At 47.2% G+C, this 17932-nt stretch overlaps 1 protein-coding gene across 2 annotated transcripts in view; it reads right to left on the minus strand.

The window, feature by feature from the left end:
* The window catches only part of IPPK (inositol-pentakisphosphate 2-kinase), a 50048-nt gene extending 36967 nt beyond the window's left edge, over positions 1–13081 (minus strand). Inside the window, exons 1-3 of one of the 2 annotated variants that reach the window (XM_045563156.1) lie at positions 12726–13081; positions 2608–2655; positions 503–598 (exon numbers count right to left, since the gene is read on the minus strand). In XM_045563156.1, the coding sequence (XP_045419112.1) occupies positions 503–598; positions 2608–2655; positions 12726–13034 (453 nt within the window). In that variant the 5' untranslated portion in view covers positions 13035–13081. The remainder of the gene's footprint in view (positions 1–502; positions 599–2607; positions 2656–12725) is intronic. The other variant, XM_045563157.1, reaches the window with a different exon arrangement.
* Positions 13082–17932: the final 4851 nt, after the last annotated feature.

Below are 17932 nucleotides of genomic sequence, written 5' to 3' on the forward strand. Positions count from 1 at the left end.
GGGACCAAGAAGCGGCAGAGCCCGGCACAGATAGCAATGCCAAGGGCCTCGCACAGCTTTTCTTCTAAACCCTGGCTTCTAAAGTCCAGCTGAGCAGTTGGGGCCCTCCCTGGGTGTGGTAAGCAGCCCCCAGGCAGCCAGTACTCATTCAAAGGTGCCCCAGAGGGCAGAGAGCAAAGCCATCCCTCAGGCTCAGTACTGCTGGATGCCACCCGAGAGCCCTCGCCAAGCAGGGGATCTCCAGGAGGGCTGGGTGGAGACCGGGTCTGGTGGGGGTGTGTGCGGGGGTGGCGGCAGCTCACGTGGACTCTCTGAACCTCGTGCTTCTCAGCTAGGAAAGGGGAATTGCAGAATCTGTTCTGTTGCAGTGAAGGAGAAAAGCCCCTGGAGACTAAGTGTACCAGGGTTATCATTAAGCACAAAGTCCAAGAGATCACCAGGAAGTTGGTATTATTAATACAAAACAGGGCCATGAATTCAGACATGAATAAAAATCACTTACCCCACAATGAACATAGTTCTCCCCCAAAAATTCTTTCATGACATTTTTGCCAAAATCCACTATGTTCTGCAGGTGCTGAAATATCTCTTCTGAGGTCTGTAAGAGACAAGAACAGGATAGCCACAGTTGCAGGATCTCCCAGCAGAGCCCCCCTGGGACTCAGAAGGCCCCTCTTTTGCTGTCCTCCCGGATGCCACATGACTTTGAAGGGTCACAGTCTGAGGCCCACACTCTTGCCTGCCCTCCTCCTCCCACAGCCCCATGTGCACCTTCCAAGGAATCTCTCACATCCAAAAGTTATCAGGTATTTAGATTTTACTCTTTAGCCTCTAAATGCAGCATAAAATATTCTCTCAACAGAGGTTCCTAAAGAGTCAAAAAGCTGGTGGAACTGGGTGAGACAGGAAATCACTCCCATATCCCTCAAACTGTCCCAAAGGTAAGAAGAGATGCCCAAAAAGGCTAAACAGGTGAGGTGTCGCTGTGCCCTGTGGCTCTGCCTATGTTCATGGGGTCTCATCCAGGGCAAGCCTAGAGGTGCCCAGCAGCTGACTCACACTCAGGAAGGTCCTAAGACTGAGGAGCCACCCTGTGCTCCATAGCCGCGGAGAATTCACCACCCGCATCCAGCTTTGCCCTGCACACTCGCAGCATGTGCAAATGTCCAGTGGCTCATGCAATAGGATCAGGTCAGAACTCAGTCCGACAGAAAACCCCAGAACACACCCAGTGGCCCAGTACAGCTGTGGTCACAGCTTCTGAAAAAAACACTCCCCAGGCAACAAAAGAATGACCACACATGTCTCCACTGATAATGCAGTGTGTCACATTCTGCCACATACAGGAGGAATACAGCAAGCTGCTGCCTGGGCAGAGAACCCCATCAGTCCACATAGGAGGACCTAGCAGGAGTTCCACAGAGGCCAGGCCTCTGGGGATCTGAGCTCAGTGTGGACTGGGCTATGTGGTCACTGAATGGGGCAAAGAAGGGGACAGAAGAGGCTGGAGGCAGCCACAGGGACACTGTTTCCACAGGACGTGTTCCACAGAAACAGAGCCACCCGTGCCCATGTCTCCTCCACGCTGAGGCAGGAACCACAGGATGCTGGGCCCTCTGTCTTCCTTTGCCTGCCTGCTCCGTCCCCACACTTGCCACAGCCCCACCCAACAGCAGCACCCCCGCTCTGTCCCATGGCCCCCTCCCCTCTCTGTGAAACAAACCCTGTGCTGTACCGACATGCTCCATCAGGGTGGCCTGCCATCGCCATCTGCCACTGTCCACCAGCAAATGTCCCCTTTCCTTTCTCTCACCTCTACCCTCACATACCTCACAAGACAGTGACTTACCAATCCCACACCCTCGTCTCACACCCAGCTCCTGTTGTCCCTTGTCACAGCCACCTCAAACTTGATCCGCCTGCAGCCCACTGTGAGGCAACCACCCCCCAGAGGCACCCCAGCTCGGCCACGTGTGCCCCCTCACAGGATCTGCACACATGAGATGGGGAGAAGGGAAAGGCTGTGGACACAGGAAGCCTCCACAGCTAGGTATTTGCCTCTGACCAAGGGAAATTTGCATAGAAAGCCGCGACCTGCTGGCCAAGAACACGGCAGCAACGCTTTCCTGCAGGCAGTCCACAGTACTTGCGTGGATGACTCAGTGAAGAGAAACCTAACGAGCCATCTGACCTCGCCTGCTGCAGCTTTTGACACAAATTTTCTATCATAGTATTGCAGATGCTATTTTCACAGATACAACTGCACACAGAGGGAAACTGAGGCAGCAGGTGCCTTCTCAAGGCAAAGCTGAGACCTGGTCCTGGGGTCCTCTCCACAAGCGGGGCCCTCAGAACAGGACCCGCACACTGGGCCAGGGTGGCTCCTGGCTCAGTGCTAAATGGACCTGCCACAGTGATACATAGTGACACCATGGGCCAAAGTGCTGAGGCCCAGCAGGTTTTATGTCAGGAATGATGGACACACTACTTTCTGCACTAAATGCATGTTTTTACAATTAGCATTAATACCTCTGCATCAGAAAAAAAAATCAAAGTTTTCTTAAGTAAATGTTGTGAATGACCAGGTGGCAAACCCACCAATCTTACCTTCTTCCTATTTGGAGGAAACTTCAGAAAACGCAGCACAACACAGCGCTATTGGAAGACAAAACAAAGTCTGATTAGTACTGGCCCTGTGGCCATGGAGAAGGAGCTGGGACACTTTGGGGAGTCCCGCCCTCAGCAGACAAAGCCCACAGCGAGGAGGCTCGGAAGCCCCCAGGGAGGGGAGGCCAAGGCTGGGCCACATCGAGGCCACTGGGCGACAGCGCAACCAGGAAAGTCTGCAGCCTTTGAGCCACCGGGACACTCCCAGGAATTTATCTTAAGGAAATAATGAAGGAAGCATAAAAGATTGTAGCTACTTTGTATAAAAGCACAGTTTAAATTCCAAACAAAATGGAAACAACCCAAATGTCCAATAGTGAGATGCTTAAATACAGCAGGACACATTTCAAACCATGGAATACCATGCAGTCATTTACAAGAAAATAAGGAAGATCAGTATTTACAGACACAGATGTGCAGTCATCATATATTGCTCAATGAAAAAGGTTACAGAATAGGGCTTATAGAATGAGCCCATTTTCATAAAAAGAAAAAATACACAACACACACACACACACACACATATGGGCATAATTCCATTTACATAAAATCCAAAACAGGTAAGACTGAGCCCTTGTGCCCGCCCCAGGACATGCAGCAACAGTCCCCGAGGAAGGTTCTAAAAGAGACTGTTCTTGGGATTATGGGTCCACTTACATTGTGAGAATTAAGCTACACTCTTATTATCTGAATACTTTTCTGTAGGTATGTTACACTTAAAGTTTTGAAATAAAAATTCTGAAGTGTACTATCTGTTTATATGAAAAAGTCTGAAAAGACATTCAGTACAAGTTTAACAACATCTCCAGGTAGCAACAATTACAATAATTTTCAAATTTCTGCTTATTTTTGAATATTCCAATTTTTTAATGGTCAAAAAAATACGTTGTAATAACATATATTATCTGTGGGAAGGAGAATGTGCCTGGCAGGGGCTCCATCCCTTGCAAGGGTGCAGGTCAGATGCTGTCAGGAGCCATGGGGCCACTGCACAAAACCTCGGCAGGGGTGGGAGGAAGCAGGACACGTTGGAGAGGGCTTAGAACGTGCTAGACCAAAAGATGCCTAAGGAGCAACAAAGGCCCTACAGAAACCAAATCACTCTCCTCTGCCAACTCCACACGGGCCCCCCCAGACAATGCAGGCTACTCCTCTTAAAACCCAATTGGCCCAGTATGGGCCTCCCGGGCCCTGGCCCCCTCTTACTGAGTTCCAGTTCCCAGTCGGCGTTGTGCACCTGGTTCACTGCTCATCTGCTGGATACCTGTCCCCTCCTTGAGCCCCAAGCCTAGACTTGCAGAAGCCATGGTCAATGCCAAGCATGCTGCTGCTGTCCCCTCCCCAAGTTCAAGGTGGGCATCGACAATCGCTCATGGGAATTAACTGGGTAAGGACCATTTTAATAGAACTATAATTCCATCAACACTCAAGGAAAGACAGAAGCTGATCTGCAGAAATACTAATTCTAAACAATTTCCCAGAAACTTACCCTCCTAAAAGTACATCCACTCCTCCCCTGGACCTGATGGTGCTGTTCTGCTCAAGAGTGTGCCCAATCAGTTCCTCCAACAGTGAGGCACCGAATACAGTACACCTCTCCTCTGACAGCTGGCGGGCTGTCAGCAACTTGCTACCAACAATGTGTAAGCGCGATTGAGGGAAATTAATTAGTTTACCAGGGTAAGTCTGTCATGTTTGAAATAAGCACGATGATTTCTGTCATGACGTTTGAAAAAAAATGAAATAAGCGCAATGAGAAAACATACTAAATCCCTCACCAGCACAGACCGACCCATGCTGCCATGGAACAAGCTCTCGCTCCGTCCCCCATGCAGGACAAATCCCCCCAGCCGCAGGAGCCGTGCCTACTCACTGCCAGCTGCTCCTAACGGGGTCCTACGGCATATAGAGGAAAGCAAGGTCTCTCTTGATTTTCCAAGGAACTGACGAATCAGCTGCACAACAGACCTCTGTGGCTAAGCAGACCTGAGCAGGGTGATGCCAGGACAATACTCACGAGCTTTCTCATAGCAGGAATTTCCCACTGTAGCCTCAGAGGAAGGAGTTCTGTGGGCCCATGAAAAGAAATACCAACTATAGGAACATAGGAACCCCTCACCTGGCGTGTTCCCTACTAATACGTTCTCAGATTTCCAAAGTTCCATGTCACTGTGTTCCTAGTAAAGGCAGGAAAAACTGGACTTTTCTTTTTATTTACAAATAGAAATTACAGATTTCCTTCAATTATTACACATAAAAAAATCATTAAAATCAAGTATTAGTTAATTCAGAAAGCCACTGTCTGGTCTATATAGAAGAAAATTTTTAAAAACCAAATTGTACAGGGCACTATACAAAGAAAAATCATATGTGGGGCCCAGGAGAAAAAGACATCAGAGCCAAAGTAACCGCAGGGCTTAGTCCTCACTCCTTCTTGCCAATAATAAATAACATCACAATAATAAATAACATGCTCCCATTAGTACTTATTAAGATCAACAATAATAATTATTGTAGGTAATAACAATAACCAGCAGGTGCTGAGCAGTGGCATGTCAAGCCCCAGGCTACACCCCTAAGTTTCATCATCTCCATTCACCTCTCCCTCCAAGGTGGGTGACTCGAGTCCCAGTTTACAGAAGGAGGAAAGTGAGACTGTCTGAGGACAGATCAGGTCTCAGAGAACCAGGTCCTGCCTCGCTGGCCGGCCGAACCTTGGCCTAGAGACAAGCCTGAGATCAAGGCCTTAACCCCAAAGGTCAGAGCTGCAAGGAGGGCCTGGGCCCTAGGGAGGCTCCATGTCTTTCCAAGTGTTAGTCTCCTTGCTCCTGCTGAGTCGCCCGTCAAGGGCTGGGGGCACTGGCTGGAGAGCTGCCCCCAACGGAGGGTGTGGGCACAGACCTCTCTAGGCCTCGGCAGCAAAGCCCAAAGAGGCCCAGCAGCTCTGCCCTCCCAGCCCTACCCTCTCATGTCCATCACAGGGGCTTAGCCACCACCTCCATGCACAGTGGCTCAGCCTCCCTACTGTCTGTCACTCACAGGAAATCTCCTGCTTTCCCTTCCCATTAGGGACCTAGAACCTCGACCAGCTGAGAAAGTCTGAATGTAGTGATGTGTCCGTTTCAAGGGAAACTGCTTTCTCCACCCACCCATTTGCCATCCAAAAACTGTCATCAGAAACCCACCAACCTACCCCCAGGGGGACTGAAATATCAGCTTTAAAGGCCAATTTTAATCAATACCAATGCTCAGACACACTTGGCTCGTCTACCCTGTACAACCAGTGCCAACTGCTCCATGTGAGGGGCCCAACCAGGCTGGGCTGGCTGGGGTGGGTGGTCCCCAGGAGTGCCAGGCAGAGGGCTTCAGAGACACGCAGGCCACAGGGCCCCACAACACCCATGCAGGTGGATGACAGAGAACAGGTGAAAAATCAACACTGTACCAGGTCTCATTAGCAGAAAGACACAATGAGTCCAAGAGGCACCCAGGTTGGAGGAGCAGGATGGACACAGCCACCCGGGGGAATTCTCACAAAGGAGCCCACCCCACAGGCTCCAGGCTTCTGCCAGCTCACCAGGTCTTAACCAGTTCTGGAGGAAATGATTCTTCCTTTTAAACCAAGTATCAGAAACCAGATGTTCAAAATTTACCTTCTTCTTAATGTCTAGGATAAAATGCTAAAAGTGAAGAAAAAGGGGTAAGTTTAGAAGAGAGGAACCTCCCTTGGTAGTCTAGTGGCTAAGATTAAAATCTGGGTTTTTTTTTTTTTAGATTAAATTAAAAATAAAATGAAGGGAGGAACTTGACATTTCTGCAGTCTGAGGGCCAGGGAGTTTCTTAACAAGAGCGGACACTTAAGCAAGGCCTTAGCCACACTTTTCTGTCTTGGTAAATAGGGAAGCTCACACTTTGGAAAACTAGTTGAGAATTAAGGATTTTAACAAGGTGAAAAAGCCAACCAACAAGAAGAACAAGAAGAATGACACACACACACACACACACACACACACACACACACACACACACACACACACGCAAGCACTAAATAACTTCAAAATGTAAAAAGTGAAGGGACACAACTTGTCACTTAAAAAAGTAGCAAAAAACGTTTCAATAAAAATTGCTCAGGGCTTGAGAGGGTCCTGGGCTGCAGCAGGAGGGGAGATGGCACAGCTACGTGGAAAGCAGTTTGTGATATGTGCCAAGGGGCCTGATCCACCCAAGAACGCAGCCTGAAGTGCGAAGACTCAGGTACGAAAACATTCAGCAAAGCCCAACCACATGGATACCCTACAATACAAGACTGGAAAGACCCTGACCACCCTTACCTAGATGTGTGTGAAGGATTTTCTACATGTTTGTGCTGTAAGGTTAAGTGAAAAAAGCCCAGAACAGAAACACATAGTATTCTTAACTACCCGATAAAAGCATACATAATCATGTGCCACATAACGATGTTCCACTCAAAGATGGACTGCATATATGACAGTAGTCCCAGAAGATTATAATACCGTGTTTTTACTGTACCTTTTCTATGTTTAGATACACAAATACGTCCCATTATGTTACAACTGCCTACAGTATTCAGTGCAGTAACATGCGATACAGGTTTGTAGCCTAGGAGCAATAGGCTACACCACACAGCCTAAGTATGCAGTAGGCTCTACCATCTAGATTTGATGTTTGCACAACATGAAATCACCTAATGACACACTTCTCAAAATGCATCCCCATTGTTAAGCAACACTGGACTAGAGTTAGAAAAATACTAGAAGAAAGTGCACCAAAGTGTTAACAAAAGTTATTTTCTTAATGGGTAAATATTTGGTGTTTTTTACTTCCTTGCTTCTAATATTGTATATTTTCTGGGCAGAGGGAAGAAGCAATAATTGGTATTAAATAAAAAGCCACAAAGAAACAAGACTTTAAAAGGACACCTGCCAATGTGAAGCCCAAGGGAGGGACCTTATGGGTGGAATTAAGGCTACCAACTAGAGAACCTATCAGGAAAGAAGAAGAGGACTTGCCTGCCACCCACAGGGCACTCATGTTGGGGAGGAGGGGGTGTCACCCACTAAATCAGTTGTCCCAGAGACCCCTGTCAAAGGACAGGGGCCGAAGTCAATTCTTCCATCAGGGCGAGGAGATAAAACAGGAAGGGGGCCCCCAAAAGACCCCTGAAAAGTGAGATCAGGCAACTTTCATGGGAAGGGAAGACACAAAAACTGCCAGCCTTCTAGAAGCTGCATTCAACTCTGGCTTCTCCGGAATGGTGAAGATGGCTCCCAGGCAGGAGCCACAGGGGATCCCAAACGTCCTGTCTCATGAGGCCACCCTCCCTACAGATCCTACTCATCCCCAGCCTGCTCTGCCCTAGCCAGACAAGGAGGCCACCGAGGCTCTGTCAGTCACCAGGGGCAGGAGGTAACCAAGTCACTGACCTCTGGTGGCACAACCAGAAATGCATCTCCAGGACCTGCAGGACTGAAGAGGGGACAAGAAGCAGGGCTTATGGTGCTGGGCTCTGGCAAGAGGCATTCCCAATGGTGCAGCCTGGCTTCAGGGGGAAGTTACAGCCTCAGACAGACTACAAAGCTGATTCAATGGAGGATGAAGATGTGATGTAGGAAGATGCCTGTGGAGGAAGGGAGTCCAGTACACTGCAGGCAAAAAAACCAAGGAGGCCAGACGGGGGGGGGGGCACAGCAGGTACCGGCCCTTGCCCAACCTAGGCAAGCCACATCCTTCCCAAGCTTCTGCAGCTCTATCTCAACCTCACAGCATCTGGCACAGGACTGAAGTTGGGCAGAGGTATGGGGGGCCAGGCACACTGGAGCACGACTGGGATAGTTCTATGATCCCTACAGGCATGAAAAGCCTGACCACATGTAAAGAAGAAGCAGGCCTGCAAGGAAGCCCAAAGTAAGAGCCACAGGGAAGTGCGTGCAAACCTGGGGCCCGCCGGTTGTCCTGGCTGCATGACACCCGCAAGGCACTAGTGGCCAGGCCCCAAGTGCAGCCTTGCTCTCTGAAGACATAGAAACACTTTCCTCATCTTCCTGTATCACAGCTCTCAGGGGACAGAGGAAGTCACTGGGAAGGTGTTGCTCTGACTAAATTCTGACCAAGGAAGAGGAAGCATCAGAAGACATTAAAGTAGAGGGAGGTGAGCCAGCCCCAAACCAACAAACACCCGCACATGTTAGGGAGGCACCATCACAAGGCTGAAATCACCAAAGGGCATGCAGTTTAGAAATAAACAAATCCTAACCCTACAACTGCAGGTATAAATAAAGAAATCAATAAAGTGGGAGCAATATGCAGGGCTCTCCAATGAGCTCAGATGTGACAAGAAAGAAACTCACCAAGAAAGAAGCCACATCAGCTGTAGCAGCCTATAAAAATACCATTAAATATCTCATATGCAGAATAGGTCACTGGTTTTTTAAAAATGCTAGCAGCAACAGAAAGTTAAGGCTATTTCAACTAGGTCCAGGTAAAAAATTAAAGAAGGGAGTGGCCCAGGGCTTAGACATATGCCATATGGTTAGAAAAAAAGCAGAGAACAGAAATTCTCATGTGTGTCCAGCACCTGCAGTAGGAAGCGTGACTGATGCTAACAGTCCTACAGGATGAGACAGTTGCTTTCCACTTGAACTACTGTAAGTCATTCTGTAATGGACATCTGTGTCTGTAAGGTCTTTATTTACATTTCTAATTACCTTCTTAGAATAGAATACTAGAACAGAAATTAGTAGATCAAAGAGTATGAACTTTTAAAAAATTAATGCTTTCCCTGATTATAACATTGTAATTCACTGAAGGAAATTTAGAAAATACTAAAAGCAAAAAAAGGTAAAAATAATTCATGACACTATCACAAAGTCATAACCACTTGTAACATTTTGATGTATTTTCTCCCAATCAATTTGTAATTACACTCACAGTACACATCTTCTTTTATAATCTGCTTTTTCCATTTAACATTGCAAATATTTCTCCATATTAAATGGGATATAACATAATTTACTTAATCCAACCACTATGAAATAATCAGCAAATTATTAAAATGCTGATATAAAAAATAATGCTGTATTTTTAAGAAAGGAAAAAAAAGATGATCTACAAACCAGAAATCCTAAAACACAAGATGAGAAGAGAAACAGTGAGATGGCCGGGCATGGTGACTCCTGAATACTTAACCTTCACACCTCCTAGGCCCAGACAAATACCCCAGGCACCAAACAGATACCAGACACCAAAATACCCCAGACACCAAGCAGGCACCAAAACAATTTATAGAAATGATCTGAAGTTCTCAGACTCTCAGAAAGGTTACAAAACCAGAATGACTGGAAATGAGCAGCTTTCTTCATACTTTTGATAAATGCTTTTTGTTTGCAGGTCAGTTAAATGGCAAGGTCTTTCATGCTACCTCTGTCAATAGGAAGGAAGATGTCACAGCAGTTTAGGGTCATGACAAGAGTGAGCCACTGTCCACCCCTGCACCCAAAGGCCGAGGTGGTCCTTAGGGGGCTCAGTGCCCCAGGCAAGGGCACGACTCAGATCCGAAGACACCTAAGAGATGGAACAACAAACAAGACTTAAAGTGACCTTCACAGGACAGGATGCTGAGCCAAAACCAACAAGCCAAACGTGAAGGAGGCAAGTCCAGATGCCACACGGGAGAAAAATCCAACACTTGGGGCTCGACACCTAGTGGGAGATGTGCCAGGCAGAGGGTCTGTACCATGCAGGGCAGAGAACACAGTGGGCACTGGCACGTGGGAAATGGTCAAGTGCACAGCTGTCCCAAACAATAACAGAATGGGGCCTGATGGGCAAAATCTGAATCATCCAGGGCCACACGGGCAGCCTTTGAGTGAAGGGGCTGACCATGACTTGTCAGGAACATAGTTAAAATGCCTCTCTATGGAATGGCCTACCCTGAACACACCCCCAACCCCCTGCAGCCCACACTTAGCTCCTCCACCCCCAGGCCCCATTTTCTACAAGTCCTGCACTCTACAGAAGGCACATAGAACTCTCATTCCATGTTTGCACACCACAAAAGGAGCATCACCGTGTTTCTTCTACTGCTGACAGCCAAAGACCATGCAGCTCTCCTCATCTAGACCCCCTAGCTCCCGCAAGATGGGCTTCAGGGCAGCTGTCTGAACATGCACTGTGTTCTCACACTGCAGAGGAGAAAGGACAGACACAGGACCATTCAATTCTAGGGGCAGCTGATTCCCTCTCAGGGAAAGTGACCCTTTCCTATCTGGAAAAACTTGGCAAAGACCTCCCTCTCCCTTTAACTGAATGAAGTGGATCTGAGAAGTTGAGCAGGGAAGCAGAGTGTACCTGTTCCCACAACTGGCTCCAGAAGGGAGGGAGGCTGTGCACATGCTCAGCATCCACAGGAGCAGGGACTCCTCCTGTTCTCCCTAATTTGCCTTCTCTCTACCCCACTGACACACACCCTCCCCTCAGGCACAATAGGCCCTGAAAAACTGCCTTCCAGGGCTCACTCTCTCCTCCTAGGTCCTCAGACAGAGTAAACATGCCACGGGACACAGCAGGCAGGCCAGGCTCAAGGCCAAGGCCCAGGCCAAGCACAAGGACTTCTCTGGGCTGCTCAACACCCAGCATGGTCCAGTTTACATACATCAGGCACAGGTGCTGTCCAACCTTAACTTGGTGGGAAAATACTTTTTTATGAGACTATTTACAGTGATAATCCTCAATTTCAAATGATGAGCTAAAAAGCACCACCGAGTAGAAATGAGCATAGTAAAGCAAATTTAGATTTAAAATAAAGAACAAATAGCATATGCCCACAGCAGTCTAATGACTGTGATGCAATCCTAACAATGGGATCTGTGCAACAGGGCAGGGGCAGGCTGCCCTGGAGATGCCTGCTCAGGGAAAGTGGTGGACATAGACTTGTCGGGGACAGTAGAGAAGGGATCCAAGTACCAGAGGTGACTGCACCAAAGCCTCTACTCTTCAAACCCTGCGTGTCCTTTTGCTTCCAGTCTGGAAATTGCTCCTTCATCTGCAACTACTTTTGAGACTTAATATATCAACCCCTGTGAAGAGAAGCCTTCTAAAATGCAGAGATACAACATCCAGTCTTACTAAGGAATTGGAAGATGAGTACTTGTTTTAGAAAAGGATTCAGGGGAACAGCACAGTAACCGGAAAACAAAAGAGACTCAGGCTGGACTATCCCTCACTTTGCGCAACCTTAGACTACACAAGTGAAGGACAGCTTCAGGTTAGCCTTGTCCATTACTAATTCATCTAAAGATCTTAAGCATGCTCTAACGCCCTCCCTGCATGACACCTATCCCTGCCTCCCTCTCACCCTCCTCCAGCACACCACATTCCTGCGTGGTTGTATCAGATAGCAAAATGTCAAAGATCTGGGCCCTCACACAAATCCACACACTTCTCCTCTTCGTGGATTCACCTTTGGGAGTCCTTAGTGCAGTTCCCGAAACTCTCACCTTCACTGAATTGAGAAAGAGTTTGAAACCCTTCAAATTCTAACAAATTGAGGGGGAGAACCTGTGGGCAATGTCTCGTTATTAACAGCAGCAGCAGCATGAAGAACAGCAATTCCTTGGTCTCACGAGGCTGAATTCCCTCCGTGCTGGGAGCAACAGCACTCTGGGAGCTTTGCTTCTTCCTCCAGTGCTGCCCAAGCGGCTAAATCTCCGCCCCACTGCGGCCTGGCAGTCGGGCGGGCACCGCGTGAGGCTGCGCGTGGCACCGACGGGGCAGGGAAGGCGACGCTGGAGGGACAAGGGACTGACCGAGGGGAAGGAGAGTACTGGGGAAACGGGGAACAGACCCCAGAAAGAAAGGGAATACTGGGGGAAGAGGGGACTGACTCAGGGGCTGCTGGAGGGTACCGGAGGGAGACCGACCAGGGAGGAGGTAGGTACTGGCAGGGACGCGGAACCGACCCCGCGGGGATACTGGGAGGAACGGGGAGCCCTCGCCGTCGGGGTGAGGTCCCGGACCCCTGCCTCCCGTCCGCCGCTCACCTGCGCGTGGGCCACCACCAGGCTCTTGTTGCCTTCGCCGTGGTACCCCCATTCATTCTCGTCCATCTTCCCCTCGTCCATGCCCCAGCGCGGCCCTGGAGCCTCGCGGGCCGGGACGCGGGGAGGAGAGCTGGGGGCCGCCCGTCTCGCTGGGCACCAACCGCGGCCGTCGTGGGAGGAGCGCCTGTCAGCTGCTGCCCCCGCAAGACGCTGCCGCCGCGACTCGGAGGCGCGGGCTGCCGGAAGCCACGCCCCCGACGGCAGCCATGGCCGAGCCGGGCAACTTCCGGGTTCGCGCCTACTTTCCATACACTGAAAGCGTTGGCGGATGGGTCGGCGGCCATCTTAGGTGCTGGCGGATGACTCATTTCCGGAGCGCGGTCTTGGGAACCGGAAAAGCGGCTTCCGGCTTGGGTGCCGGATGTGAAGCTGACGGGAGGACCTGGCGGCTCTTTGGCGCCCGGCTGTGACCCCGTGTGTCTGGGTTTCCGGAGTGCCCTGTATGCGGGACGCTAAGTCGTAGGACCCGAGCAATGCGCTTGGCGTCTCTGAGCCTCGGCTTTCGCTTCTATAGAATGGGATGTGACCCATCGTGTACTCAGAGGGTTTCCTGACGCAGAGTCCCGAGAGGTAGAAAACATTGTCCACACTTCCCACGCGAGGAAATGTGGTTCGGCGAGGCGAGTGGACTCCCCAGTGCGGCTGTTGCCCGAGAACCTCGAGGGACGCAGCTGGAACGCGAGGCTCCTGCTTGGTGGTGAGGCGGAGGGCCAACGCCCTTCCTTTTCCAGGCCTCAGTGTATTCACGAATGCGGGGAGAGAATGGCACCACCTCGTGTAAGAGCTGCCGTGAAGATTAAATTGAGTCCGTGGTCCCCAAATTCTTAGCCTAAGGATCACTTTATACCCTTAAAAATGATTGAGGGCCTCACGCTTTTGCTAATGAGTTGTAGCTACAGATGTTACCATATTATAAATTAAAATGTTTAAAAGTATTTTTTCACTTAGAAATTAACACGTTGCATATTTTTAAAAATAGCTGTATCCTCCCCACCCCCAAATAAAGAAGAGTGATGTTGTTTTACGCTTTTGTAAATGTAAAGTCTGGCTTGATAGAAGATAGCTGGATTCTCAGATCTGATTCTGCATTCCTCTGCTGCAGTATGTTGATTTGATTGACATATATACAATGAACAATATCCGGCCTCATGCAGTTATATATGGTTCACAAAGGAAGGACCCGCAGACCCAACTTGAGAATGGCTGACTTAAGGCACCACTGGGCACCTGGCCAGGCCTTGGGAATAGTAGTGATATGAGGCCAGTGACTCAGGAAAATTAGCTGACAGCTTTGAGCATCTCTTTCTGCATTCTGGGACCCAAAAGGGAGGTTAGGTGGGGGATTGCTTAGTACCCTCCCCAGGGATGGTTGAGAAATGGGGCTTAGAAACAGCCACTTAAAGGTAAGTAGTGCCCCAAGAGAAAGGAGGGGATATTAGGGTTCACAAAGTCCAGATCTTCCCACACCCCCACAAGGCCAGAGGACCCTAAGCATGACTGCAGTTGAGCTTCTCAGCATCCTGTGAAAGGAGAGTTAGGGTCAGATTAAATAATATAGTAAGTATTAAAATATTTCCTTGAGGAAGCCTCTGTGGTGCTGGAAACATTCAATATCTTAATTTTCTTTTTCAAGGAGGAGTATTTTATCACATTAGGATTGCCAGTGTATGATGAAGATAAAAAGCAGATGAAATTTTGGTTTCATGATTGTTTTTAAATTCTCCACACAACACACCTGGGGCTGACCAGCCAACTGCGCCACCCCCAACTTGGTACACCACTGAACAGAGGGGAAGGAACTCAGGTGCTTCAGAAGAAATACGGGGGGCTAAAAGTGGGGCAGGGAGAGGAGAGTGTGATCCCATCCGAAGGTGCTGGAAGAAGAGAAGAAAAGGTTGGAAAAGAACTATGAGAAATGTTTAAGCCACCCAGCTTATGATATTTTTGTCATGGCAGTCGGAGCTAACTAAGGGAGCAATTTGATTAGATGTGTTACTTTCTTCCATATAGGTCCCATCTAGATTTCCAACACTGTTAATCAGTGTTTTCTCCTTTTGAATTATAAAGAAAGGAGGGAAGAAAGAAGGATAGAGAAAAGAAAAGAATAAATGAAAATTTCTCCCAATCATATTGAAAAGCCATCCAGAAACAAGGTGGCAAAATATTAATAATTGTGGAAACCAAGTAATAAGTACTTATTCGATTCTTGCTATTTGTATGTAAGGAATTTTCCTTACTAAGGAAGCATGTGATACCGTGTATTACCTCATATGACATGGCATGGTGAGAAGGGCATTTCATCTTTGTGATGTTTCCTCCAAAACCCATAAGCCCTATCTAATCATTAGAAAACATGAGACAAACCCAAATCAAGGGACATTACAAATATCTACCTAGGACTTCAAACTATCAAGGGTCATGGAAGACAAGAACAGACTGAGGACCCTAAGGAAACATAATGGCCCAACGCAATGTTGGATCCTGGATTGGATCCTGGAACAGAAAAGGGTATTGCTGGGAAAACTGGTAAAATCCAAATAAAATCTAAAGTTTAGTTAATAGTAATGTACTAATATAAGTTTTTTAGTGTGGGCAAATGTATCAATACCATAGTTACACATGTCTGTGCTTTAAGGGAAGCTGGTGAAATTTATATGAGAACTCTGTACTATCTTTAAAACATTACTCTAATTCTAAAGTAATCCCAAAATAAAAAATTCATTTACAGAAAAAGAAAGCATTCGTTGTTCAACTCCTTTCATAATTAAATAATGAAAATTAAAATAATGAAGTATCTCTTACACATCAAAGTGGCAAAATAAAAACCAATCTTATGCAGTGTTTGCCATGGGCAGTGTGGAGGGGACAGGCAGCACACACACTGCTGGTGGGGGTGCAAGAATACTGCAATGTTGGAGTTCATTTTGTCCATACCATTAAAATTAATACAACTAATCTCACTTGACTCATCATTTCCACACCTAGATGTTTATCCTAAAAACTCACCTTAAGTGCTCAGAGATACGTGCAGGGGTTCATACAAACACAGGAGGAGTGAGGACAGGACTTGGTTCCCAACTTGTGACACCTCAGGACAGCTGCAGGCTATATCAACCTACAACGGTGTGAGACCTGGAAGGGGACTCAGCAACTCATGTTCTAACAAGGTTCCAGATGAGTTTCAGAATCACTAAATTATCACATATTCAGAAAAGGTATACAGTCAGTAAGAATATGTAAGCTAGACCTGGTCTGTACTGACCTGAAAGATGTTCATGGACTGTGGTTAAGTGAAACAAATATGAGGGGGGAGAGAGAGTGTGTGTGTGTAAATGCAAAGAAAAAGGAATAGAAATTATTCCATCTGGGAAGAGGAGAGAGAGTAGGAAGAACTAGGGAGCAAAATTCTCTGTCCTCTTAACGTTTATATATTGTTGACTCACAGAGAATATATCCATGTACCGATTCTGTAATAAAATATCACTAAATGAATAAATTCTCGCACTTATTTCTTAAATGAGGTAGATCTACCTGTATGTTTTGATATGGAAAGATGGCAATGATATGTTGTTAAATACAGGAACAAATGTTTGTGTTTGAATAGAAAAGAAAATCAAGAAATATGTGCCTTACAGTTAACTGAAATTTTCTTCAGAGGTGGGACTACAGGTGATGTGCACTGATAAAGCATATCACCTGTAATGTGCACTGATAATGTGCACATCATTATCAGTGTTTCTGTAACATTTGAATCTTGCATAAAAGACCCAATTTACCTTTGTAATTAGAAAAAACAACAACAAAGAAGCCCTGATGCAGCAGCCTTGGCATGCCCAGCTAGATGGAACTGGGGCAGCTTTCCCTGAGGGTGGACTCTAGGATATTAAAGTCACCTGAACCTACCATAGGGTAAGACCCTGCTGTCCTGAGGCAATCCCACCAACTCTGAGGAGTCCTCCTGGTATGGTGAGTCAGGGAGTTTCAGAGAGTCAGGGAGTTTCAGAGATGGCACAGCCCCTTTCCACACAGGAATATAATGATGGCCGTGCTATTACCTAGGTTAGCGGTCACTTTTCTGAGGTCTGCTATCCAGAGCATCTACGCCCCACCCACTGTCCTAGTCCATTTTATGCTACTGTAACAGTACCACAGACAGGGTACTTTATAGTGAACAGAAATCTATTGGTTCACAGTTCTGGAGGCTGAGAAGTCCAATATTAAGATACTGGCATCTTGTTAGGGCCTTCTTGCTGTGTCATCACACTTAAGGCATCACATGGCAGAAGGGCAAAGAGAGCGAGAGAAGCCAAACTTGCCCTTTTACAACAGCAGTAATCCCACCCATAAGGGCACAGCCCTCAAGGCCAAATTACCTCTTAAATGTCCCACCTCTTTAATACTGTTACCATGGCAACTAAATTTCAACATAAGTTTTAGAGGGGACAAACATTCAAACCATGGCACCTACCCTCCACCCACCTCTCTTCTCTGGCTTTTACACTCCAGGAAAATCCAGGGCTAAAGGGTGACAGTGCCACAGCATGACTGGGGATCCCAGCTCCCCCCAAATGAGGAGATCCCAGGGCATCATCGTCATCTTTGACTTAGATAAGACAAAAAATGTATAATATATCAGAGGAAAGATTGATCTTTGTTTACATTAAAATTAAAATCTTGAGGTAGCCAGAATAGTCAAATTCATAGTAGAATAATGGTTGCCAGAGGCTTGGGGGAGGGAGGAATGGAGAGTTAGTGTTTATTGGATTCAGAGTTTCAGTCTTGCAAGATAAGAAAAGGTCTGGAGATGAATGGTGGTGATGGTTGCACAATATTGTGAATGTACACAATGGTACCAAATAGTACACTTAAAACTGGTTAAAATGGTAAATTTTATGTTATGAATATTTTATCACAATAAAAAGAAATTAAAATCTCTGCACAACGAAATCCACATAACTACAATGCACATAATTGACAAAAAAAGATAGCAAGTTGATACCTAAATTATCCATCAAAGGTATAGTATGCAGCCACTACAAAGAACAGAATGATCTTCAAGATACATTATTAAGTGAACAAGGTAAAGTGTAGGACACTGTGACTATTATGTTACCATCTGTATAAAAATATGCAACATACATATATAA

This window comes from Lemur catta, chromosome 10, assembly GCF_020740605.2.
Source record: "Lemur catta isolate mLemCat1 chromosome 10, mLemCat1.pri, whole genome shotgun sequence".
Classification (NCBI taxonomy): Eukaryota; Metazoa; Chordata; class Mammalia; order Primates; family Lemuridae; genus Lemur; species Lemur catta.